The sequence below is a fragment of the Pisolithus orientalis genome (assembly GCF_024613125.1).
Source record: "Pisolithus orientalis strain OTSU chromosome Unknown F5J12scaffold_13, whole genome shotgun sequence".
Taxonomy (NCBI): domain Eukaryota; kingdom Fungi; phylum Basidiomycota; class Agaricomycetes; order Boletales; family Pisolithaceae; genus Pisolithus; species Pisolithus orientalis.
Genome location: NW_026260794.1, coordinates 502,328 through 525,593, shown reverse-complemented (window position 1 = coordinate 525,593; position 23,266 = coordinate 502,328). Strand labels below are relative to the sequence as shown.

The following is a 23,266-nucleotide window of genomic DNA, read 5'->3' as shown; positions in this document are numbered from 1 at the left end:
ACCCACCTGATCTACGTGGAATGTCGTTGCGTTGCATGCCCATCCCTCCGTGCTGGTCATACTGTGTTGAACTCATGAAGACATGTTGCAATGCGGCTGTTTGATGTATCATCGTCAAGCGGCGGCAGACTCCAGAACGCGTGCTTCTGACAGATCCCAAATTTTCTCCAATTTCAACCCAGCCGCGTTCCTGTAAAGAAGAATCAGTGCCAACACTCACGAATTGTAATTGTCAATCAGATGAGGAACCCACGAAAGCTCCAGAAACTCCGGTAGCATGCGCTCCCTCACATTGTGCATGATGAACATTGTCACATCTTGTTGGTAGGTCCGCATGTTGCCAACTCCGAAGTTTGGCAGCATAGGTTCAGGAGCCTGCATAGCGCGACCACGTAAAGATGGAAGTGTTTGACAAGCCTATCTGAAACATCCACTAACCATTGTATCTCCAAATTTAGAAGCCTCAGGTGCTGCTTGTTCGCGATTCAGCTGACGGACCACGTAATCATATGGGGGGGGGGCTTTAATAAATTCGTAAGTTCAACGTGTTGGGTCCGAAGTCCTTACGGATGAGGACACGGCTGTTGATGCCCATCGCTTTTCCGGACGTTTTGGAGGATTACCAGAGATTCTTCATCTGGCCAGTCGTGAATAATGTTACGAAGCTACAACAGGGAAGTGAGCTGAGGATCGTCTTTCGGAAACGAGAACCTCACATAGTAGATATCCTGGCCTGGTACCGGCACTTGCGTAAAGAAGTATAATTCCGAAAACTCCACCCGATTTTCCTGGAGAGCTTCGGGGCAGTCTCTTGCCCAGGCCTGCATCACTTGTCAGAGAGTGATCACTGGTGAAGTGAAACATCGTACACTCCTGGCCTGGGTCAGAACTTCGGGAAGATCGTGGACCGTGATTTTCACGTGTTTGTGTATCTTGGCAAGAGGAAGTGAGAAAGCATCAATGCCTCCGCCGACATCCACAACAGTGGAGTATTTGCCGAAGGGGAACTCTGATCCAGCACATATAGTAGTGTTGCGTGGAATTCATATGGATGTACGTACGGGTAAGAACGGCGGAAGAACCCATGATAATGGAAAGCCCTTGGATTGAACGGTGGTAGCTCTACATCAAAGTGAGCACGAGGGGATTTGTAGCAAGCAAAGCAGCTACCTCTCGTGTGGAATCCTACACTCAGGTGAAATGCAAGCGGAACTCAAATACGTTTCGACGGTTACCGTACCCTCTGTCTCATCCAGCCCAAGAATGCCCCAGTGACACCTCTTTGTTACCTCCCTTTGACGCCGACTCAGTATGCAGGTTAGCCATATGGCGAACGGGATTTTCGCTGTGCAGGACAAGGGACAACCGTGTGTTCGTGAACACGTCCTTGGCGACTAGCGAGAGATTCAGTACCCGAGCGAATCTCTTTCGAACATCTGCCAATAGTAAATACCTTCGGAGTAGCAGCCTCTTGTTGCGAGCAGTCTCATTATGCGGGACAGCTTTTTGGGCTCGACATTGATTTTCTTGGAGAGTTCATTGACGTGTAAGCCTTTGGGATAGTCCATGAGGATATTTGTGATGTTTTCCCGAACGGCGAGGCAAACACATGAGTAGTCATAAACTTGAACGAGCTGTTAAAAGAGTTAATGAACGAGAGTCGGGAAACAGAGATGACTAGGACTTACGTTAATTGCTGTGTGTCCGGGAGGAGCCAAGGTCGTGCACAGCTGGGCGCATGCGCCTTCAAGTGTGCAGATCGCAGCCTTCAGTTCCACTTGGTCAAGTGCCTCGTCCAGCGGGTGCAACTCCGTGGAATCAATAGATGGCACTGTGCCATTTACTTGCTCATACAGGGCCATAGCCTGTCCAGCAGACGAGTTGATAAGTGCCAGAAGGGCCTCGAGCCTAGCTCTGTTCGACATCGTATAGTTCGTCGAGGAGGGGGTCAAGATAACACGGTGTCGCGGGAAAGCGATGGTAACTCATATTCCATCAAATGGAGCCTTTTTAACAACCAAGGGAAGACAATGAGTGAGGACGCGACATTCTGGATGAGAACTGCAGCGAAAAAGTGTAGCACTCGTGGGGAACCAGTTACCTTACTATAACCTAGTAGCTATGGTGTCTGTGGCCATCCTGGTTTGCGATGGTTTACACAAATGACCACCAACATGGATTTTATTTCGCACATTAGGCGAGCAGTATCGCGGGGGATCGGTGGTTCTCAGCTTTGAGAATGGTGATACTACCAGAAGATGGGTTTGTCGACCCATCACCGTCGCCTGAGGATGATTGACTGCCTGTAACTTAGAATCCAAACGACTCACTGGTCAAGTCGTTGCAACTGCGTCTCTATCGGTGATGATTCTAACGCGAGCGTCTTCAAGTTCTTACAATTGGGATTCCGGAACCGTCAATGACTCGTGGTGCGAGGGTCTGTCACGGACACTTCAATTTTCCCACTGCATAGCACCGATTCCCGAGCTCCAGTTTGGCTGCCTTTGTGGAACACCAAGGGGGATTGTTTCGCCGCACTAAACTCGTTTCTAGTGACCCATTGAATCGATGTCAATTCCAACGCGCGGCCGTCGGGGATGACGGGGGGCTCGTGGCTTGAAGTTGCCTGCTATGCAGGAAGCCGCAGAAACCGCTACATACGGGGAGAAATGAAAATTGATGATGACGGCAGGTATGTCATTGTTGTCACGGATGATGGATTCATCCAGCCAAGGAGCCCAGTCCATATGCATGCAGTCGTCGTGACTTAACTGCCTTTCCGCCTTGCCCTAATCGTACCATACGGATGTTCATGGGCACCACGGAGGTAATTGGTCTCACACGTTTGCCGATTAACAAGCCCGTCTTGATCTCGGTGTCAATGTTGAACAGACCTTAGCTCATCTGAGAGGGTTCCTGGGTCCTGGATATTTTAATTTCACTCACATGGCTTACCTTCGTTCGTGTTTCGGCTCTCTTGCCAACTCTGCCTTCTGTGCTTCAGATAATGGCCTCATTTGACCCAGACACAGTTCGCAGACAGAGTGTTGGCATTATTGGTGCTGGTGCTGCTGGTCTCATCACTGCACATATCCTCCTGCAGGATGGGTTTGAGCGTGTTCAATTACTAACTCGGGACAGGTCCGTGGGAGGTGTCTGGGAGAGACGGCGCATATACCCTGGCATAGCGCTCAACAAGTGAGTTTCCAGAGCCATACTGGTCAACGAGGGCTCGAAACATTATTCAGTGTCTATGGAGAATTTTGTTTCTCCTCCCTTCCGATGCCCCCTCCTCAGGATCCGATGCAAAAACGTCTCGGAGGAGAGGACATGTGCGCCTACATGGAAAAATTCGCAGACAGCTTCTTAGCAGACCCAAGCAAAATACGATTTGAAACCGAAGTTTTGAATATACGTCGCGCCGCTGATTCCGGCTGGGAAGTTGAAGTTGAAGACCTGCGATCGAAAGTAAAGCAAGTTCTGGTCTATGATCGCATCGTTCTTTGCACTGGAGTTGGTATCAAATTTCTATGGAGACATGTTCCGTATAACTGTAGTTAAATCTACAGGGGTGCAGCGAACCTTCCATTCCAGAGAGTCTGAGCCCTGACACTGCTGTCAAGGCCGGCTTCCATGGCTTAGTGTGCCACTCTTCCGAGTTCGCCTAGATACCTCAACAGGATACTTCAAGATCAAAAGGCAATCCCAGACTACTCTGTCCTCGTGGTTGGAGGTGGAAAATCTGCACAAGAGTATGGGCCGTTCTTCACATTGAGATTTGTATTTACCACTCGTAGTATATCCGCCTTCTTAACTCGGCTCGGGGTCAAGGTTACAGTTGTCTTCGAAAAGACCGATGCATTCCTGGCATACCCCATCGAACTACCACAATGCCTCCGTAAGAGTCGGTAAATGACCTGGGATTCCCGATTATCTATGTCGCTGATGCGTAGTCCTAGATTCCTTCCCATAATGGCATCGCATAGCGAGCTGCGAACGAGATTAGGAGTATGTGTCGGCTGGTGTGCAACATAATCGTATCTGATTCACTGTCCTCAGGCGGTTCTTACACACAACTTGGTTAGGTGGAAAGATTACACGTGCATTCTGGGATTTCTTAACTTGGTCTTCGGTACGTGCTAGTCTGAAAGTAATATGTCATCGTAAGGGGACAATCGCAACAGTACAAATCTCTCAACATACCCGAGGATTCGCCTTTGCGTAACAGCCACTCCCTATTCTGGGGTATTCGTACCAACGAGGAAGGTGCTGGAAAAAGAGATAGTTTCCACGCTCTTTGTAATGAGGGGAAAATCAAGCTCGTTGCCCCTGCGAGGGTCGTGAAGTATACAGGTGACGGAGAGTCACTGTTGCTCTCGAACGGCGCGGAAGTCAAAGCCAGCGCCGTAATACTGGCAACGGGCTTTGGCTCATCGTGGACGAACATCTTTACACGTGAGCCAACCCCCATATTCTCCATGATCCTGAATAGCTGACCAGTTCACAGGAGAAACAGCTAAGGAGTTGGGTATCGGAAGACATCCCCCTCTTGCTGATGCCGAGGAGTATGTCTGGGATTACACGTCTTTCAGAAATCCGCCTTCTTCCAACCCACGCAGTCAAGAGTGGGTGTCGTCCATTTACCGAGGAATAGTTCCCTCCAGAAACATCCATCGTCGAGACTTTGCTATCAATGGAGCTTTTGTGCGTCATTGAAACAGGATTCCTTTCTCAAAGCAACTTACATGACCTTCAAATTGTTATCTAGTTCACAACAAATAATGGATATGCTTTTGAAGTCATGGCTCACTGGATATCGTCATACTTCCTCGGAGACAAGATGCGCCTCCCTTCTTCGCCGGAGGAGGCAACTAAACTTTCTGGGAAGAACGCTGCATGGATGCGGAGGCGGTTTCCTGAGATGTTGCTATGGGTTAACGAGAGCTACAGCAGTGATCTTGCTTTTTGGTCGTGAGTATGATTCTTAATGATCGATCAATCTAGCTCCTAAGCCACCTGTTGGTGGTGTAAATACAGGTGGCCCCAGGCCATGGACGACCTTCTAGAAGACATAGGGGTTCCTATCATGCGCAGCGGTGGAAACTGGCTAACTTGGCCGTTCAAGATCATCACGCCTGCTGAGATCAAGAATTTAAGGGAAGAACGTCGCGCTAAGCGGGAAGCGGACTTGAACGTCGTTAATTGAAAAGGTCTCATGGTAGTTACCTGCGATGATGCTGAGCTTCAAGTCTCAAGCTTAATCTGTGGTATGAATGACTTTGACTAGAATACACTCCCATAGCCCTTCTGACTCTACTACTCACCATGTTTGTCTCACTCACCCTGCGATTTCGCCTAGTGGGGCGTTAGCTTGGACACAGGAAATGATGGAAGCGAGTTGCACGTGATTGGCTACGCCAGAGTAAGCTCCCTCCCTACCGACGCGGAACGGTACAAGCCACTACGATGCAAGTGGGCGTTTTCGTACACTGGTCCACCGGTCTACTTTTGCCTTATCAGCCACCATACCGTGCTCAGCTTTGAGGTGACGCCGAAGATCATATGCACGAGTAACGACGTGGTCGCAGGCCTTGATTGAAGATGTTGAAGGGGCTGATGAGTCGGACGGTAGCAAGCAGAGCTCTTCCATATTGGGGAATGGGCAGCGGATAAAGCCTGCATTCTGCGAACGACGGGCGTATGCTCTGCCGGTAATTTCTTCGATCACGTCCGCTCCAGTGGTTTCTTCCGAAGCCTCCATATCAGTAGTGTCATCTGCAGAAGATGACGAAGATCGTGCACGCTTCGAAGAATGGATCTTTGCGAGGTGTCGTTCTAGAAGGTGTTTATATCCGAAAGCACTATCGCAGTGGGTGTGTGGGCAGACGTGGTTACGTTGGCCAAGGTGGATCGCTTTATGGTGGGTGGTGAGCGCCCTTTTCTGCGAAAAATTAAGTCGCGATGTAGCTAGCGCCGATGACATTGATTGGAGAGAAAGAGACGTACCGACTTGAAATCCTTTTCACAGTTAGGGTAGTCACATTTCCAATCACGACCAAGCTCGCCACCTCGACGGCGTTTCCGTGAGTGGGACGTTTCCGCATCGTTGTTATCGTCCCCACCCCGCTCTTGGAGAATCCCTTCTAATTCTTGCTGCTCGTGTAGTTTGAGATGGGCACGAAGGTTATGGTGCGACGCGAAGGTCCGGCCCTTGCACGATTCATGGGAGCATGTCGGTGGATGAGCGGTGCGGATGTGTGATTGAAGGGCGGTCCAAGTCCCGAAATACACGGGATCATTACGCAGATCTGGAATGCAGTTTGGATGCGAACATGTATAACGCTGGTCTAAAATGATGGGCTGTAACTCGAAAAAGGTTGCAAGCAGGAGAACATCAAGTCATACCATCATGTGTTTTTATGTGCCCCCGAAGTTTTTGATTAGTGGGGAAGGACTTATTACACGACGGGTAGGAGCAGATATAAGGTTTCGTTCCCGGTGGAGAATGGGCCTCACAGATGTGAGCGCGTAGCTGATGGTGTTTGGAGAAGGCCTCTACGCATCCTTCTTCCGTGCACTAAAAATGATGTTCACCCGGAGCTCGGGATGTCCGCGCGTAGACACTTACATTATAAGTTTTTTCACCTCTGTGGGTATCTTGATGGACTCGAAGGTGTTGCAATGTCCAAAAGCGTTTTCCGCAACTCGGAGATTCGATACAGACATAAGGTCTTTCGGACTCCGGAAGGTGGCTCCTGCTATGTGCATGAAGGTGCGTCTCGCGCAGGTAAGAATTTTTACACTCGCTGCAAACGAAGGGACGCTGCGGTATTGGGTGTCACATTCAAGCGAGTAGACGTAGAAACCGTAACGACTCACCTCTCCGGTATGCGACCGGTAATGCTCTGACAGCCGGGAGGGCTTAGAATAAGATTTGGAGCACCCAGAATAAGAGCAAAGATACCGCCGCGCTCCTTCGCCGCGTCTTAACAAGAGGATCAGGCACTATCGGGTCAGAGGTAGATGTTTTATTGGTTGGTCCCGCAATTGCGCTCGTGAACGCCTCTGTTCCGCTGCTATCCGCCGGTGCTGGGCTCGAAGAGAGCCTAAGCACCAGTGTCGATTTCTTCCTCTTCCCAAGGACCGTCGCAGACAGCGTTGGACTCGATGCCATGCTTGGACGATTACATAATCCCCAGATCAAAGTAATAGCAAGCACGAACAAACAAGCATTTTAGTGGGAGGCGGGGGTCAACTCGTAATATGGTAAGGTACATGGGTAAGTGAAACCGTATGAAATGTAAAGGAGTTTTGATATGTGTCTTGGCACTATTGGCGGCGGGAACAAAGGCTAGGCTGAGGCCCAATGTGCTCAGAGCCCATGAACCGTGTACGTTAGTAAAATACGAGGTATGCCCATGTAGCACGTTCTTGCTCGATGTACTCAATGGAAGTCTGTGACGGTGAAACCGTAAACAGCTTTCTCCTTTCGTTGCACTTAACCTGCCACTTACACCGCAGATCTCCCTTCCATTGGTTATATCTCCGTCGTCACTGAGTCGTTCGTAACCACTTCTGGGGACCTCGTCGATTGTTCAGAGACAGGAACGGGGTGAAGACATGTGCATAGTAGTGGCTCACTTTTTTCCTGTGAGTTTTGAGTATCGCAGCCTGGAGGCAACGGTCAGACCACATGAATGTATCACTGACGATCTTACTGCGTGGCGAAACCAACCCAATGGCATGTCTGCCATTGCAACACGATATGTGCAACGTCAAGAACACCGTCTGATCCAGTCTTATTTCTTCAGCGGTACCCTTTCTTCCTCGTATAAATGCGTACCCTGACAATTTAATTTGCGATGGTGCGCACTTTTCCATCGATCTTGATTGGAGGATTTACGGCGCTGTTGGCGGAAATGAGCTACGCCACATTGCTTCCTTCTCCAACGCCTCAAAGTAGAACCGAACCCCGCTTTACTTATTTCATCATTACGGTGTCCAATGATTTTTCGGCAGACCTGTTGGTTTACACCACCCTCGTGGTCCTTGGCACCTTGGAGAAGGATGTGTACCTTCGAAATCGACAGCAAAACAGCGCGACTTGTACAGCTCGGTATGGGTGTATACATATCCTTCCATTTCGCCGACACGTGGTATCCCTTCCTGTGGCAGGGAATTGTTCAACATCAAATGGAATCTACTTCTTTCTCGATAGCCTCAAGGAATTGATTCTGGTGCGCGGAACAATTGCATACCGTTTAAGATGCGCTGGCATGCTCCTGATAGCAGATAAATGTACACGGGAAAAAACCGAAAATTTACTACCCACTGTGGAGGTGCCAGAACATTGACGCCCGGTATTCCTGATGCTATCATCTTTCTTTGCGCGCGGAACTTTCCAGGACACCACGGGAGCTTATTCGGCAATATCTCGGCGAATTCCCATTGTTCACCTATCGACGGAAAGTTGAAACATGTTGGCAACGCCTAGGATCAAAGCATAGGTGGGAATCCTGTGACCTCTCACATTTAGGACGTTCAGGTGCTACTACTGGTGAGCGCTTCCCTTGGTTCTGCGATTGTTGTGATTGTCGAGCGGAGCAACTTGCACTCCTCCCACCTATCGGTGAAGTACTTATCAGCTCATCGTTGCATTATATGAATTGACTTTCATGTAGTCCTTAACACCGAAGATTTCTCTGCTTGTTTTACGCCAATTCGGTTCTTCCCGCTGATTCAGGCGGTATCCTCGCAGTCAAGATTCTTTGACATCCTCTTTCTCGTGTTTAATTTCCCAGTCTGCCCTGAAAATCGAATCATTCGCGCCGTTTTCCTTCTCACCATAAAGGCCTTGAATGTACTCGACAGAAGACATTTTCCCCGCGCGAACTCAATTAGAACGCTGTTGTTCGGGCCGTGAGGGGTGGGATATTATTCTTTACAACTTGGAAAAGGCCTTGTATGAAAGATTACTTGAGGAGGGGAAGATTGAAGACCTGGATGAGTGGTCGCTGCCTCAGAACTCCGGCCAGTCGGGAGTTACGAGCGGTCTCGCTCACAGCGAGAGACAAAGTGCAAGATCGTGCAGTGAAGGACTCACTAGCACGATCCTCACTGCACGATCTTGCACTGTCTCTCGGTTAGGTATAACGACTAGGGGGGAGTTGCAAAATCGGGAGAAACCATCGCACGCATTCATTTCGCCGTCTCATTATACTTTTAACTCGTAACACTTCCTCATTGCTGGCCGGGCGACGGCGAGCTGTCGTTGTACGCCACCGAGGGCTCCTCTATATATGATCTATCACCAAAGGTGAGTCTCAGAAAGCTCCAGGGTTTCTGTCTCGTTGCTTTGAGGGGGGACTGCTTATAGCCTTGGAGCGGCACGTGCTGCCTAGAAAAAGGGAATAGTACCGAGTTGCAAGAAGTAATAGAAGCGACGGTCGTACGGTATCGAAAGTCCACCCTGACCATTGCGTACCTCACCGATGTTTCCGAGAACAATTCAATTGCTAGCAGCAAGTGGTTCCGCTGCGGGCGGACCCTCTAAGAATTGCTTGTTCCTCGCGCCGTGTTGTTCCACGCGCAAAACTTGTCGCTCTACAAGGACCTCGAATCTCCAGATCGCAAAGCGGATCGCGCTGTGCTAGAAGACCTTGAAAGTACAGCGGGGAATAGCATCCCAGTTTCTGACGGACTTTTCTCCGAGGATGGACGAGCGCGTTCGAGACTTCAATGGCCTGGCATCGTCATGGCGAATCAACCGTCCTGATACTGCCCATTCACTTTTCGAGATCTTCGATCTCCACCTACCCGTTCTTTGCGGAGAACTTGCAGAAGAGCCTCTGGGTCGCCTTCCAGCAGAAATCACTCGGCAGTCTGGCAAAGTCTCAGTTCTGGATTGGGTAGGGAAAGGCATCTCGTTTTCATAGCTGTTTCCCAGCTCACATCGTCCCATTTCAAACATCGCCACCGTCGTTGTCGCCGGTTTCCCAGCCCGATGCAGAGAAACATGTGTCGACGTTAGGTCAGGCAGCTACGCCAAATAAATCACTGCGAAAGTTTTATGGCTCGCCCGCAACGTCACCCTCCCACGATTTATTGATCGGCGCCCGTATACTGCCATGCCTCGCCCACCGTGTTACCGCAATTCAATAGAAGAAGTAGGGTTCGCGCGTTGAATACGAACTCCTGACATCCGGTCTGAAGCCGCATAAGATTATGCTGTCAGATGAGCTAGAAAATGTGGGAACGTCGTTGGGTGCCCTGCAGCTTGTTCAGTCTTGGAATTCGAAGTTACTCGGTTCATCCGCCAGGATGGATCCCAACGCTGCGCACAGCTGCTGTGGGTACAAATGCGATGGCACGCAGGGGCGGCAGGACGTAGATAGCCAACTACCCCCCGAAGGGGGGTAGTTTTAGGTCTATGTGCTAGGGAGGTATCGGGGCTGTCCATCTACTTACTACTTCCGTTAGTCGCCCCTCCCCGAGGGTCAGGGCCAGTGTACGGCAAGCGTAGGGGTAGGTAAAGGGGAGGGAGGACGGGTGGTTTTGAGCCTGCGAAAGCTCTCGTCAGGGGGCTACCGCTACCCCAACCACCTCCCATCCAGAGCCATTTAGGTAGCTACCAGCAGGACTACCAACGATGGGAGTTGCCCTTACCCCAGTGGGGCGACCGGTGAGACATGATGTTCGTGGTGCTAAGGGTGACCCATCCCAGGTCTGGTATACACGGGTTGGGAATAAGACGAGAGGGGGGGGAGGAGAGCTTCATGCCCAGCTTTTTAAGGCCTGCGACGTGATGCGCACCCCCAGGTCAGCGACCAGCCCTCGAGTAAGGGTGGTTCTCTATCGAGAACCTTCTGGATTTCCTCGCTACCATGCGGTAACCGCGCTGGATCCGACCAGCTACGGCGCCTCCGTTGCTATGCCACGTGATGGGCATTCACCTCGCCCCAGACGAACGAAGTGACATAGAATGGCAAATGTTTTGTCTACGTCGTCTAGAATCCCGCATATTGCAGTGACTACTATCCAAGCCACTTTGTATTGAACATAATAATAGTAATGATACATGGAGAGCACACGGAGAGAAAAGAAAAGGACTAAAATCGCGGTTTGGCATATGGCATAACATGGGACTTCAATTGTTGCCAATGCTCTCTCAATAGACGAAGGGAAGTTTGTGTCGACAAGAACATAAGTATCATATCAAGGGGAAATGAGAACGAAGAAAAGGAAAAGAAAAGGAAAAATGCTGGTGATGAGGAAGGCTACGGGCGTCATGAACTTCGACTAGACTCCGCTACGGCACGACCCGCCATCTCTTGCTGTCGTTGCCAGATCAATTCTGCCCACAACGGGTTGGGCGGTATGTGACCCACGAGGGCACGCAGGACTTCGAGCCTGAGTATTGTTTTGAGTAACGATGGGGGCGACTAGAGATGCTGTACTCCACTCACCATTTAACCTTCTCTTCGTCCGTATCAGCGAAGAAGAATATTTCTTGATTTCCGGGGAAAATTAGCCTGAAAGACCGCTCAACGGTACACATCCCATCATAATTACGTGCCGCTCTCGCGTCTTCGATGTCTTCCACTGCGATCGCTTTCTTCAGGTTGATGGTGGCGGTCACCTTCTTGGTAACATCGTTAAACGCAATCAGGTTCGCCCCGACAACTCTTAGCTTCCGCCGTCGCCATGTCTTGGAACAAAAAGGAAAAGAAAACCCGAGGTTAATAACACTGTCGGTTCCATTCGTCACGACGTGTATGAAATGAATCGCTTACCGTGCAATCACCTCCATTCTGTGTCAACGTCCCCTCAAAATACGTCACCTTATGCCATGCGACATGTCTCAACCCGCGCAGACACTCATCCAAGCTTTGCGGTAGATGCGCAGACAATACCCCAGGCAGTGACGGCAATCTGAACAACTGCAAAACGATCTCCCCGAGTTCCATCGTTGTTGGTGCGCCACCAGAAGCCTCGGCCCGCTGTCCTATCAAAGGATAGCTGATCTCGAATAGGCGCGTATCGCATCGCGCAGCGACGTCTTTGAACGAAATGAGCGCTCGGGCGAGCGTACCATCTTGTTTTAGATACCTTGCAAGATTATCTGGGAGCTTTGCGGGGACTGCAGGGAGGAGGGGGAGTGGCTCTCGACGACTTCTTAGGGGACGACGATAGGAAACTGAACATGCCACCTTTAGGTTTAGGTGCTGGAGCAGGCTGAGGTGGAGGCGGAGGAGGCACCAAAGCTTTGAATTGTGCAGTAATATGTGGGTCGCGTCTCACTTTCAGTGTCAACGTGAATTCGAGTTTATTGTGTTCGATACTAGAAAAAGGTAAGCATATGGGCGCCACCAAAAAAAAAAAAAATACGAAAGACACTTACAGCTCAAACTCCTGATTGATGCGAGTATCTCGGGATAGGCGGCTCTCCGGGGTGGTAACGAAGTGGATACCGTTGTTTAGCGTACACGTCACAGCAGTCGGTTGTTGCGGGATGGGAACATCAAGTCCCTTGATACCTAGGACTGGAGCAGAACGAGGTCCCGTCAACTCATGATCCATATATTCGCCTGGGCTCGGAGTGCGACTTACCTCGGACGAACACTTTGCCGTGTGCTTTCCCGGGTTTTTCCTGAGCGCGGTACTCTCGAATTTGCTTGGCGTACTCATTCTGTCCTCATACCATGAGTTCGTGTTCGTACACAGTAGAACGGATGGGTAGGTGAAAACATACCATATCAGATGGTCGTCTGACCGTTCTCCAGGCCTTGCCACCGTTAACATCCCCAGCAAGGGCGATATGAGAAACTTGATCAGCATCCGCAGACGCGAAAATCGCCTCATGTTCGCGAATACGATATTTCTAATCAAAAAGACACGCGTTTACTGGAGTTATCCATCGAAAAACCGAGAGTACTCTTACCCCTTGGCGACCTTCGGGTTCGAGCTTCCTCAATTCCCTCGTGATACTGTCCTGCAAGGTGGTCCTCCGAATCAGAAATACCCAGGTCCAACACGATGTCACCTTTTGTCAAAGCCCCTGCGTCGCCCGTACTTCTACTGCGACGGCGACTTGGGCGACCACCAATGCTCGGTGGACGGCTAGCTGGGCGTGGAGGAGTATAGTACCCCATCGACTCCTCTTCATCTCGCTTTCGAGCCTCTCGTCGCTTCTCTAATTATGAGCTCCTCTCTCGCCCGGATCGCATCCTTCGTTAGGGAAATCGGCGGCTCGTCCGCTCGTGAAGGACTTCTAAAAGTATGGACCGCGGGATCAGTTGCAACGCGCTCCATCGGTACCGGCGCGGCCCTCGGTGGGTGGACATAAATCTCTTCTCGGCTCTCGTCAACACACAAGCTCATATCTGTCTCGGTACGCATGCTCTCGTCGCCGAAGCCCCCGCTGGTATCAGGCCCCCAAGGTACGGACTCCACTCGAACCTGTGAATGGGTACCCAATTTGCTCGGCGTCGACCCCGAGCTCTCTTTGACATGGTCCATGAGCCTATCCAGCGCCGATCGCATCTCACCAAGTTGAACAGAGCCCATGGAGTCGCGTGCACCAAATCCAAGTCCAGCACCAACATCAAAGCTGGTTTCGAGCATAGCAATGGAGTGCGGTCGGGCCGGCGACGGTCTGGGCTGGGCAGCCTCTCCGGCCGTTGCCACAGAGAGTACCTTTTCATGGCTGGCGCTGCCTCCGCCCTGATCCATGGGTGTACCCCGTAGTTCTGAGTGGATGTTACCAGCATTCAATGCGATCTTCTCAGCTTTTTGGATTGTAGCGAATTCGGCGCTGGCATCTGTAGTAACAGAAACAGAGTCCGGGCGCTTTCCTTCTCCGCTAGAGCTGCCCGATAACGAAATCTCTTGTTTGGATTCCTGGGGAGGGGTCGAAGTGCCAGAAACGACGGCGTCGGATAGATCAACATGTGGAGCAATCGCTGGAGAGCCCAGGGGACTTTCCGTGCTGCGTTTCCGCATAAGCCGCGCCTGTATTTCATCCCTGCTAATCCTAGTCCTGGGCGTCCGCGAGGGCAGCAATTCTTGCACGCTAGCCTTCTCGCGCAAAGGTGACCCAGACCTCAGTGCAGGGGAACCTGTAAGCAACCTAGACGGCAGGGTTAGAGGGGACTCGGACCGTCTACGCAAGTGTAACGCGCTCGGTGAACCAGAGCTACGTTGCAACATCACGCCAGAAGGCGAGGCAGAACGTGACCTCGGGAGTTGCGGAGGAACAATTGGCGATGCAGGCAAATGGTTCCCTGGTGAACTGTTGAGGCCAGGGCTTCCATCCCTTACTGGATGCGGAGATACATAGGAGGAACCAGAGGAAGCACCGGCAAAGGAAAGCGGAGGTGTGAGAGGAGGGGGTGTGCTCGTTGTAAAAGACGAATTTCGAGGGATGAGTTCCGATAGCTTGGGTAGCTCATTCCCACCTGCAGGGCGATTTCCTTGGAGGACTTTCTGAAGCTCAGCCTCCAGGTCGAGGTTTGACAATGACACCTCTGACTGACCAATGGAAAGGTTCGCAGGGTCCATTGGATCATCAAAAGAGGTGAACGAGGACTCTGCGATGTGTGGCTCCTCTTTACTTCGCGGGGCCGAAAAGGGATCGGCTGTGTGAACACCTTCAGCTTCAGAGTCGGTAACGAAATGTAAGGTATTCGCTCACCAGTTGTGGATGGGGAGTTTTCATTCTTCGGAAGGTTAAGTTCGAAGCGCGGTATAAGAGAATCTTTACGATTGTGCTCCATCTTTGTCTCGCTTTTCATTGGGCTGGGTGAGGGTGGTATCATGTTGACATCCTGCTCCAGCTGAACCACGTCGTGAGTATGCTCGATTTGCGATGAGGGTCCATGTGGTACCTCTGATTCGGACAAGACTGCGGAGCTGTCAGTGGAACGGGGTGGAGTGGAAGGCGAATTCTGGGAATGAGAATTTTGGAACGGAAAACCTGGAGTGGAAAGGGCGGGCGAAGACACGCTAGCACGCCGCCGCGCTCTTTCCGCATGATGGGATCGACCATAGGGAACACCGCCTTCCGTTTCTAAATCAGGAGGAAGAGACGAATGACGACTCGGAGTGGAGGGTAAACCGAGACCGGGCACACTCCCGGAAGCGGACTGTAACATGGCATCTACTATGCCAGTAATGCTGTGATCGCCGTCTTCCAATTGTATGCTCTCAAAACTGTCCTGGTTAGCAGCGTCTTGAGGCTGATGGCAATTGTCCTGCGCATGGTGATCTTGTTCGAACTCCTCGCCAGCGCCAGGTTCTCCGTAGTTGTCTTCATCAGATGAAAAGAAGAGATCCTCTTCCTCCTCTTCACGGTCGAATTCTAATACGTCGCAGCGTTCGTCAAATGTAACCGTCTTCCGTCTCCGTCTTTTACCATCTATGGAAGACTGATCAGCTGTTCTAGGACCATGGAGTCGTTTGGAAACGAGAGATGGACGGGAGGGAGTCACAGGACGAGAGAGTACGGGTGCAGGGGTCGAGGGAGGCTGTGCAGGAGGTGACAATGCCACCTTGGGTGGAGGTGGTGGTGGGTGATCTTCGTCTGCATTCGAGTCCGGGGGACGTCTGAACGGACTCTTAGTTACGGGCTCTTTTTCTATGAGCCCTTGGTAGGCTTTGGACTGTCGTCGCTCGCGCTTGAATGCGAAGGGGCGCTCGTTCTCCGCCTGCTCGTGCATGGACTCTGGGCGTGGTCGTTTCTCGCCACTGACGCGACGAGGGGCAGGGGTAGGAACGGGGAATGCGGTGTCTGATGTGGATGGAATGGGGATGTGCGATTTGAAGGGGGACTTTGAGACGAGGTTGTTGTTTCTGAGAAGTTTGTAGCTGGAGGACGAGCGACGTGCGACGAGTGGGAATGGCGGCTTGCTATCACGTTTGGCGATGCGCAGTGGGGTCGTTGCAGTTGTACTGGTGCTAGTAGTCGTTGGAGAGGGCTGTTGCTGTTGCTGTTGTTGTGATTTGTTCCATCCCAGCGCTGACTCGCGACGGATGGAAGACTGGACGGGGTCTGGTCTGTCCCGCATAGGGGACATCACCGCTGGACTACGCTGTGGGCTCATCTCCGCCGTCGTCGTCGTCGTCGTCGTCGAAGTGGGATGCAGAGAATCAACAACACCCACCGTGGGAATCATCGCTCACCGCGACTGTCACGTGACCGCGGTTAACCAGCTCGAGCAGTCGGACGGGCATAGAAGTTCTCAACAGACGAGGGAATCGTGCCAAAAGGGGTGGGCCATTGCATGAGATCGTGGAGGTCGAAGACAACGGTCGTTGGCATGTTGATGTTGACTAGTGGTCTTGCTTGTCCATTGTTCAGTTGAGTTTGGTCCGCTCGCTCAAATAATTGTACCAAGTGGCAAAACCAAGATCTCAGAATAATTCTGCCCCCTACAACAGGCCCTCCGAATGGCAACGCCCTTCGTAGGCGGTTAAACAGACAGGTGCGTTGTGAGGACTACCGTTAAAAATGTCGTGTTCGTTGCCACCCTTGCGCTTTCAAGGTATTACCGTTGCCCAACAGTCCCTGGAATCGATCCAGGAAGGTTACTGTCCCACATGGCTCCCCTGTGCAGAACAACATAAAATAGACCCACTATTGCTGCTGACCCACCCATCCGGTCATGTTTCCCTACAGAACTCTGTTGGCTGTCATCCCTCTTTACCTGCTCGCAGTTTCCGCGTCCCCAGTTAACCCAGCATCTGGTGATACTGGCAAGGTCACGCTCGGCTTCGTCGCCGGGCTAAATGCGATAGGCATACCCAACATTGCTGACGCAGACCGCGCTCGTATCAAATCTATGCGAAGGAAGGGGGGTCATATAAAACGCGATGCTTCCGTCAGCGTCACCAACTTCCTACAAATATACACCGCTCACGTTAGCGTCGGAAGTCCACCGACGGAATGCAAGTGATGTTTGTGTGACCCACTAGTGGATGCTGAACAGGGCTTTATTGTGGCAGACACTCTGCTGATCGACGCGGGAAGCTCCAATACGTGGATTGGCGCGAACAAACCCTACACTCCCACAAGCACCAGCTACTATACTGGCAACACCATCGTATGTTCTACCAATTTTCCTCTCTTGGATATTACAGCCTAACGATACATTCGTAGAATGCATCGTTCGGTTCCGGAAGCATTTTTGGGGTCGAATATATAGACACAGTATCACTTGGAAATGGCCTTACCATCAACCACCAATCCATCGGTGTCGCCACCCAGTCCCAGGGCCTTAACGGCACTGGTATCGATGGCTTTCTTGGCCTCGGTCCTGCAGACCTCACCCAAGGCACCGTCTCCAATACGAACACCGTACCCACCGTGGTTGACAACCTATACAGCCAGGGAACGATCAGTAGTGCTGTGTTGGGGATCTACTTCATCCCGGCCTCTAATTCCAACTCAGGCGAGCTCACATTTGGTGGCTACAACCCATCCGTTATCGCCGGCCCCATAAATTACACACCGATCACGAGTACTCCTCCCTCGAGTCTCTGCTGGGGATATAATCAATCTATCACGTATGGTGGAAGGACGATCTTACCCAACACGGCTGGTATCGTTGACACCGGCACCACTTTGATCCTCACCGCTACTGGTATATCACACCGCTTCCCAATCTCTTTGATCGGTATTCATTCTGATTGGTACAGACGCATTCCAGCTATACCAATCAGCAACCGGTGGCATCATGGATAATACCACCGGGCTGTTGCGCATCACGCCATCACAATACAACAACCTCCAAACGCTGAGCTTCCACATTGGAACGCAGACCTACGACTTAATCCCCAACGCACAGATATGGCCTCGGTCTCTCAACTCCGCAATCGGCGGCAGTAGCAATAGCATTTATCTTGTTGTCGGTGACATCGGACATCCTTCCGGATCCGGCGTAGACTTCACGAAAGGCTACGTTTTCTTGTATGTATTTCTCTGTCATTGTCATCTGCATAGTTCTGGCGAAGCCGATGCGATGGTCACGCGTGCACAGAGAACGCTACTACAGCATTTATGACACGACCAACGCCCGTGTCGGATTCGCAGCCACCAAATATACCGATTCCACAAGTAACTAATCTGCCGAAATTTTGTCATAGACGACACACGAGAACAGAGACTGGGAGTGACCAGGGTTTGCGGTGCATTCAAGAACAAAGTGTACTTGAGAGCTTCCGCAGTGCACGAAGATCTGTAGCGCCGATGAGGTACCAAAGATCCTCACTTTGACAGAAAACTCAGGTATCAGTTGGTGGCCATGTCCTCCCGAAAAAATGTACGTCGTCCTTGAACCATTCAAGTGGATTGTTTATATTTCGTTCAAACCACTGTAAAATGCACGTGGCGGTGAACCAGATAACATATCTTTTCTTATGCAAGCAGAATGTCCTTTGCTTGTATTCCGAGCTCCTTTTCCATTAGGAAGTTTCTGTTCAACTGAAGATTCGAAGATTCCAAATTCGCTATGTGTTCGCCTGGAAGTGCTTGAGCCATTTCAGTGTTCCCCGGCTCCACTGTCGTGGGACTTTAATCATGCGTATAAATCACAACAGGTATCACTAAGGTGCCCTGCTCCTCCTCGTTTCAGCAGTGTCCGTCTGATCTCGATGACAACACCAACGTACCCATCAGATCCCCACCAAGTCCATTCTCCCTTATCACCCTCAAGACTGCGACTGGTGACACTCAGTAGCAGTGCCTCAGGTCTCATTGTGTGTGCTAGTCACGAGAACTTCACACAACCACCAAACTGAGACAGTCTGCTGGTTGCTCAACGTTTTGATTTGCAACCGCCAACCTCCAAGCTTCAAGCTCCAAATCCAATTTTTTAGTAAGCGGAAACTCCCTATTGTTGGAGAAGGTTGGAGACCGACTGTAGTAGTCATGACCTCGTGAGTAGTCCTGGCCCGATAAAGTGACCCCTGAAGGTACGGGGTGTCTGTATAAAACGTGCAACGTTCCTCCCAGGCTCTCCTTGTCGTCCATGAACGTGAAGATGATCCCGGTATGCAACATTAGGGTTTCTTTCTTTCTTTCTTCCTTTCACTTCTCGGAGCTATAACTACAATTGCCGAAGCAATTTTCTTGCAGTGTATAAATGCGTCATTAAGGTCCCGGAATCTGTCGGCGCATAAACGGTATTGCACCAGGGTCCAAGGTCCATTGATAGCAAATACAAAACGCGCAACGACACGTTTCCCTCTGAACCACTTGCTTCAAGAAGGTTTGGATAAGAATTCAGTCAGCCTTCCAACGAGGGAAAATTGGAGCGCAATAAAGTTGATTGATATCTAATGTCCCTATGCTGGGCTTCAAAATAAAGAAATACAGGCGGTGCCAGTGAAAAGAGACTAGAAAACACACTGATATCCACTCATTTGAGGTGCTTGAGTACTACCTCAGCATCGGAAGACATGATATGATATGTTCGCCACCGACCTTGTGATCCAGAATGATTCCCATGGTGGATGCATCCCACTTTCGACGCAGAACGGTCGAGCGTAGTTCAGTGGTAAGCTCCGCTCACCAGCTCACCACAGATGCATGCATTATTATGTACGGACGTGACAGGAAACAAAAACAAGTAAAATGAACAAAATGTACCAGGTCACATTCCTATGAGCCTCGGCAGGGCGATCGAACCTGGCGATTGGCACGTGACCGCGACTGGTGCCACGCCTCCAATTCTACGAATGGCAGCGTCCTTCACACAGACAAATGCATCGCGAGGACTGCCAGCTTGTCATGTTCGTTACCACCATCGCGCTTCCAAGGTATTACCGTTGTCCAACAATCCCGAGAATCGATCCGAACTGACCCAGGAAGCTTGCTGTCCCACTGCGCAGAACAGCATAAAATGGGCGTACCCGTGCTGCTGACCCATTCATCCGATCATGTTTCCCTGCAGAGCTCTGTTGGCCGTTCTTCCTATTTACCTGCTTGCAGTTGGCGCGACCCCAGTTAACTCAACGTCCGGTGGTATTGGCAAGATTACCCTCGGCTTCGCCGCCAGGCTAAATGCGATAGGGGTGTCCAGTATCGCTGACGCAGACCGGGCTCGCATCAAATCCATGCAAGTGAAGGGGGGGCATATAAAACGCGATGTTTCTGTCAACGTCACAAACTCCGCAGTACTATATGCCGCTCAGGTTAGCGTCGGAAGTCCTCCGACAGAATGTAAGTGTTGTTCGTGTGACCCGCTAGTGGATGCTGAACGGGGATTCATTGCGGTAGACACTCTGCTGGTCGATACAGGAAGTTCTAATATGTGGGTCGGCGCGAACAAATCCTACACTCCCACGAGCACCAGCTACTATACTGGCAACACCGTCGTACGGCCCACAGTTTTCTCCCTTCGGACATTAAAGCCTGATGTCACATTGGTAGTATGTAGCATACGGCTCCGGAAATTTCTCTGGGGTAGAATATATAGACACAGTATCGTTCGGCAATGGCCTTACCATCAACCAGCAATCCATCGGTGTCGCCACCCAGTCCCAGGGTCTTAGCGGCACTGGTATCGATGGGGTCCTTGGTCCTTGGTCCTGCAGACCTCACCCAAGGCACCATCTCCAATGTCGACACCGTGCCCACCGTGGTTGACAATCTATACAGCCAAGGAATGATCAGCAGTGCCGTCCTGGGGATCTACTTCGCCCCGGCGTCTGATTCCAACTCAGGCAAGCTCACATTTGGTGGCTACGACCCATCTGTTATCACCAGCACCGTACATTACACACCGATCACGGATACTTCTTCGTCGAACCTCTTCTGGGGATATAATCAATCTATCACGTATGGCGGAAAGACGATCTTACCCAACTCGGCTGGTACCGTTGACACTGGCACCACTCTGATCCTCATCGCTACTGGTATACTCCCAAATCCATTTGATCCCTATTCATGCTGATTGGTACAGACGCGTTCCAGACATACCAATCCGCAACCGGTGGCGTCATGGATAATGCCACCGGGTTATTGCGCATCACGCCATCACAATACAACAACCTCCAAACACTGAGCTTCCACATTGGAACGCAGACCTACGATCTCATCCCTAACGCACAGATATGGCCTCGGTCTCTCAACTACGCAATCGGCGGGAGCAGCGGTAGCATCTACCTGGTCGTCAACGACATCGGATATCCATCTGGGTCTGGCATGGACTTCACGAACGGATATACTTTCTTGTATGTGTTTTTCAGTCCTCTGCGTAGTTGCTTCTGACACAGCTGATGCGATGGTCATGTGTGCACAGGGAACGTTACTATAGCATTTATGACACTACTAACGCCCGTGTCGGATTCGTAGCCACCAGGTATACTAATTCCACAAGTAACTAATCTACCAAAATTTTGTCATAGACAACATGCGAGCACAGTTTGCTCAATATACCCTGTCCATTGGTACAAACTCGAATACTGGATGTGGTACCTTGAAGTTACCTCTGACGCAGTCGTTCAACAAGCTGTGAAGCGATCACGTATTGAAAAGCACTTCATGCCCGAGCTCAAGTTTACAGTCGGGTGTGCGCTCAACACACGCAATGAGGTACTGTATACGTTGTCAGTAAGTTGTGTCTATATAGGTTGGTAGTGCTTGGAAGGAGCCTGAGTGATCACGAACCATATCGTAGGAGGTGGATTGAGACCGGGCACACTCCCGGAAGCGGATTATAACATGGCATCTACTATGCCAGTAATGCTGCGATCGCCGTCTCCAAGTTGTATGCTCTCAAAACTGTCCTGGTTAGCAGCGTCTTGAGGCTGATGGCAATTGTCCTGCGCATGGTGATCTTGTTCGAACTCCTCACCAGCGCCAGGTTCTCCGTAGTTGTCTTCATCAGATGAAAAGAAGGGATCCTCTTCCTCCTCTTCACGGTCGAATTCTAATACGTCGCAGCGTTCGTCAAACGTAACCGTCTTCCGCCTCCGTCTCTTACTATCTATGGAAGACTGATCAGCTGTTCTAGGACCATGGAGTCGTTTGGAAACGAGAGATGGACGGGAGGGAGTCACAGGACGAGAGAGTACGGGTGCAGGGGTCGAGGGAGGCTGTGCAGGAGGTGACAATGCCACCTTGGGTGGAGGTGGGGGTGGGTGGTCTTCGTCTCCATTCGACTCTGGGGGACGTCTGAACGGGCTCTTAGTTACGGGCTCTTTTTCTATGAGCCCTTGGTAGGCTTTGGACTGTCGTCGCTCGCGCTTGAATGCGAAGGGACGCTCGTTCTCCGCCTGCTCGTGCATGGACTCTGGGCATGGTCGTTTCTCGCCACTGACGCGACGAGGGGCACGGGTAGGAACGGGGAATGCGGTGTCTGATGTGGATGGAATGGGGATGTGCGATTTGAAGGGGGACTTTGAGACGAGGTTGTTGTTTCTGGGAGGTTTGTAGCTGGAGGACAAGCGACGTGCGACGAGTGGGAATGGCGGCTTGCTATCGCGTTTGGCGATGCGCAGTGGGGTCGTTGCAGTTGCACTGGTACTGGTTGTCGTTGGCGAGGGTTGTTGCTGTTGCTGTTGTTGTGATTTGCTCCATCCCAGCGCTGACTCGCGACGGATGGAAGACTGGACGGGGTCTGGGTCTGTCCTGCAGAGGGGACATCACCGCTGGACTACGCTGTGTGCTCATCTCCGCCGCCGCCGTCGTCGTCGTCGAAGTGGGATGCAGAGAATCAACAACATGTCGGAAACTTCTGAACCCGGGTTGCAATTATGCCATATTTAGACACATTGGGGATCGCTTGTAATCTAATTTTAACCTTATCACAATCTTATCATAATTGTGGTCGCTTGTTGGAATGAAGGCCCCCCCTATTCCAAGAGGTCCCGTGACCATTACGTTCGCTTGGCGGCCCTTTCAAGGGAGTCTCAATATGGTATCCCATCCTCATCTGTGCTTGTACATTGCTATTCCCCTTCTTCTGTACCACTTGTCCATAATGCCCCCCATGAAACAAAAGTGTAAATATGTTATCAAAACTACGGAGCAAGTCCCCTGTGAAACTTGTGGCCTGTTGTTCAGTGCTCGAGGCATCAAATCTCATATTGCTAGTTGTACTTGGAGAAATGAAAAGCAAAGACAGGTAGATGAGTTCGCAAGTGTTGCAGCAGAACTGATAGAGGTCCAGAGGAAAGGTATGTCTTTTTTCTGTGTATGTAATAGAGCAACAACCTTATTAGCATCTATTTCAACTGAAGAGCACTGGAAAGAAAAGTGCTGTAT

General features: G+C 51.0%; 10 protein-coding genes across 10 annotated transcripts; 5 read left to right on the top strand and 5 right to left on the bottom strand.

Annotated features, from left to right (window-relative positions):
- Positions 1-114: 114 nt before the first annotated feature.
- F5J12DRAFT_938428 (O-methyltransferase-domain-containing protein) lies at positions 115-2,325 on the bottom strand (the record flags this gene model as incomplete). Its single annotated transcript, XM_051749651.1, has 11 exons — positions 1,689-2,325; positions 1,454-1,634; positions 1,279-1,394; positions 1,171-1,185; positions 1,062-1,122; positions 870-1,009; positions 717-821; positions 578-665; positions 439-521; positions 221-375; positions 115-190 (listed from the first exon to the last, which is right to left on the bottom strand). Exons 1-11 carry the CDS (start codon positions 1,923-1,925, stop codon positions 115-117), a joined length of 1,257 nt encoding a protein of 418 aa, XP_051600240.1. The 5' UTR covers positions 1,926-2,325.
- A 682-nt stretch (positions 2,326-3,007) lies between these two features.
- On the top strand, positions 3,008-5,334 carry F5J12DRAFT_938426 (FAD/NAD(P)-binding domain-containing protein; the record flags this gene model as incomplete). Its single annotated transcript, XM_051749650.1, has 10 exons — positions 3,008-3,198; positions 3,249-3,513; positions 3,570-3,641; positions 3,700-3,908; positions 3,960-4,022; positions 4,060-4,132; positions 4,185-4,455; positions 4,508-4,704; positions 4,769-4,971; positions 5,038-5,334. 10 exons carry the CDS (start codon positions 3,008-3,010, stop codon positions 5,204-5,206), a joined length of 1,713 nt encoding a protein of 570 aa, XP_051600239.1. The 3' UTR covers positions 5,207-5,334.
- A 5-nt stretch (positions 5,335-5,339) lies between these two features.
- On the bottom strand, positions 5,340-7,174 carry F5J12DRAFT_938390 (uncharacterized protein; the record flags this gene model as incomplete). Its single annotated transcript, XM_051749649.1, has 6 exons — positions 5,340-5,941; positions 6,007-6,347; positions 6,406-6,577; positions 6,629-6,823; positions 6,880-6,985; positions 7,062-7,174. 6 exons carry the CDS (start codon positions 7,172-7,174, stop codon positions 5,462-5,464), a joined length of 1,407 nt encoding a protein of 468 aa, XP_051600238.1. The 3' UTR covers positions 5,340-5,461.
- A 4-nt stretch (positions 7,175-7,178) lies between these two features.
- On the top strand, positions 7,179-8,420 carry F5J12DRAFT_829584 (uncharacterized protein). Its single transcript, XM_051745672.1, has 5 exons — positions 7,179-7,455; positions 7,515-7,583; positions 7,642-7,788; positions 7,844-8,282; positions 8,333-8,420. Exons 1-4 carry the CDS (start codon positions 7,294-7,296, stop codon positions 7,961-7,963), a joined length of 498 nt encoding a protein of 165 aa, XP_051600237.1. The 5' UTR covers positions 7,179-7,293; the 3' UTR covers positions 7,964-8,282; positions 8,333-8,420.
- A 959-nt stretch (positions 8,421-9,379) lies between these two features.
- Positions 9,380-9,553, top strand: F5J12DRAFT_720660 (uncharacterized protein; the record flags this gene model as incomplete). The annotated part of the gene is made up of 1 exon (XM_051741251.1): positions 9,380-9,553. A coding segment is annotated over one exon (174 nt), but the record flags the coding sequence as incomplete, so codon positions are not given.
- A 1,732-nt stretch (positions 9,554-11,285) lies between these two features.
- On the bottom strand, positions 11,286-12,579 carry F5J12DRAFT_905527 (uncharacterized protein; the record flags this gene model as incomplete). Its single annotated transcript, XM_051748670.1, is given in 5 exon segments — positions 11,286-11,409; positions 11,466-11,707; positions 11,793-12,121; positions 12,141-12,340; positions 12,401-12,579. The coding sequence occupies 5 exon segments, from the start codon at positions 12,577-12,579 to the stop codon at positions 11,286-11,288; spliced, it is 1,074 nt and encodes a 357-aa protein (XP_051600235.1).
- A 563-nt stretch (positions 12,580-13,142) lies between these two features.
- F5J12DRAFT_84500 (uncharacterized protein) lies at positions 13,143-16,144 on the bottom strand. Its single transcript, XM_051746300.1, has 3 exons — positions 14,886-16,144; positions 14,693-14,834; positions 13,143-14,636 (listed from the first exon to the last, which is right to left on the bottom strand). The coding sequence occupies exons 1-3, from the start codon at positions 16,098-16,100 to the stop codon at positions 13,162-13,164; spliced, it is 2,832 nt and encodes a 943-aa protein (XP_051600234.1). The 5' UTR covers positions 16,101-16,144; the 3' UTR covers positions 13,143-13,161.
- A 231-nt stretch (positions 16,145-16,375) lies between these two features.
- Positions 16,376-18,473, top strand: F5J12DRAFT_84444 (acid protease). The gene is made up of 6 exons (XM_051746271.1): positions 16,376-16,944; positions 17,002-17,099; positions 17,156-17,639; positions 17,695-17,965; positions 18,142-18,317; positions 18,398-18,473. The coding sequence occupies exons 1-5, from the start codon at positions 16,662-16,664 to the stop codon at positions 18,269-18,271; spliced, it is 1,266 nt and encodes a 421-aa protein (XP_051600233.1). The 5' UTR covers positions 16,376-16,661; the 3' UTR covers positions 18,272-18,317; positions 18,398-18,473.
- A 1,805-nt stretch (positions 18,474-20,278) lies between these two features.
- F5J12DRAFT_84405 (acid protease) lies at positions 20,279-21,549 on the top strand. Its single transcript, XM_051746244.1, has 3 exons — positions 20,279-20,913; positions 20,961-21,231; positions 21,300-21,549. The coding sequence occupies exons 1-3, from the start codon at positions 20,493-20,495 to the stop codon at positions 21,382-21,384; spliced, it is 777 nt and encodes a 258-aa protein (XP_051600232.1). The 5' UTR covers positions 20,279-20,492; the 3' UTR covers positions 21,385-21,549.
- Positions 21,368-22,638, bottom strand: F5J12DRAFT_938381 (uncharacterized protein; the record flags this gene model as incomplete). The annotated part of the gene is made up of 1 exon (XM_051749648.1): positions 21,368-22,638. A coding segment is annotated over one exon (924 nt), but the record flags the coding sequence as incomplete, so codon positions are not given.
- Between the last annotated feature and the right edge of the window lie 628 nt (positions 22,639-23,266).

Bases quoted from the DNA above. Each gene is read 5' to 3' on its own strand.
- F5J12DRAFT_84500 (XM_051746300.1), bottom strand. From the start codon at position 16,100: ATGAGCCCACAGCGTAGTCCAGCGGTGATGTCCCCTATGCGGGACAGA. The intron at 14,835-14,885 runs GTACCACATGGA...GACGTGGTTCAG, and splicing joins CAGTCTTGTCCGAATCAGAG to CTGGAGCAGGATGTCAACAT. The intron at 14,637-14,692 runs GTGAGCGAATAC...GTGTTCACACAG, and splicing joins AAACTCCCCATCCACAACTG to CCGATCCCTTTTCGGCCCCG.
- F5J12DRAFT_84444 (XM_051746271.1), top strand. From the start codon at position 16,662: ATGTTTCCCTACAGAACTCTGTTGGCTGTCATCCCTCTTTACCTGCTC. The intron at 17,640-17,694 runs GTATATCACACC...TGATTGGTACAG, and splicing joins TTTGATCCTCACCGCTACTG to ACGCATTCCAGCTATACCAA. The intron at 17,966-18,141 runs GTATGTATTTCT...ATTTTGTCATAG, and splicing joins ACGAAAGGCTACGTTTTCTT to ACGACACACGAGAACAGAGA.
- F5J12DRAFT_84405 (XM_051746244.1), top strand. From the start codon at position 20,493: ATGGCCTTACCATCAACCAGCAATCCATCGGTGTCGCCACCCAGTCCC. The intron at 20,914-20,960 runs GTATACTCCCAA...TGATTGGTACAG, and splicing joins TCTGATCCTCATCGCTACTG to ACGCGTTCCAGACATACCAA. The intron at 21,232-21,299 runs GTATGTGTTTTT...ATGTGTGCACAG, and splicing joins ACGAACGGATATACTTTCTT to GGAACGTTACTATAGCATTT.
- F5J12DRAFT_829584 (XM_051745672.1), top strand. From the start codon at position 7,294: ATGAAATGTAAAGGAGTTTTGATATGTGTCTTGGCACTATTGGCGGCG. The intron at 7,456-7,514 runs CTGTGACGGTGA...CCTGCCACTTAC, and splicing joins TCGATGTACTCAATGGAAGT to ACCGCAGATCTCCCTTCCAT. The intron at 7,789-7,843 runs CTGATCCAGTCT...ATAAATGCGTAC, and splicing joins TGCAACGTCAAGAACACCGT to CCTGACAATTTAATTTGCGA.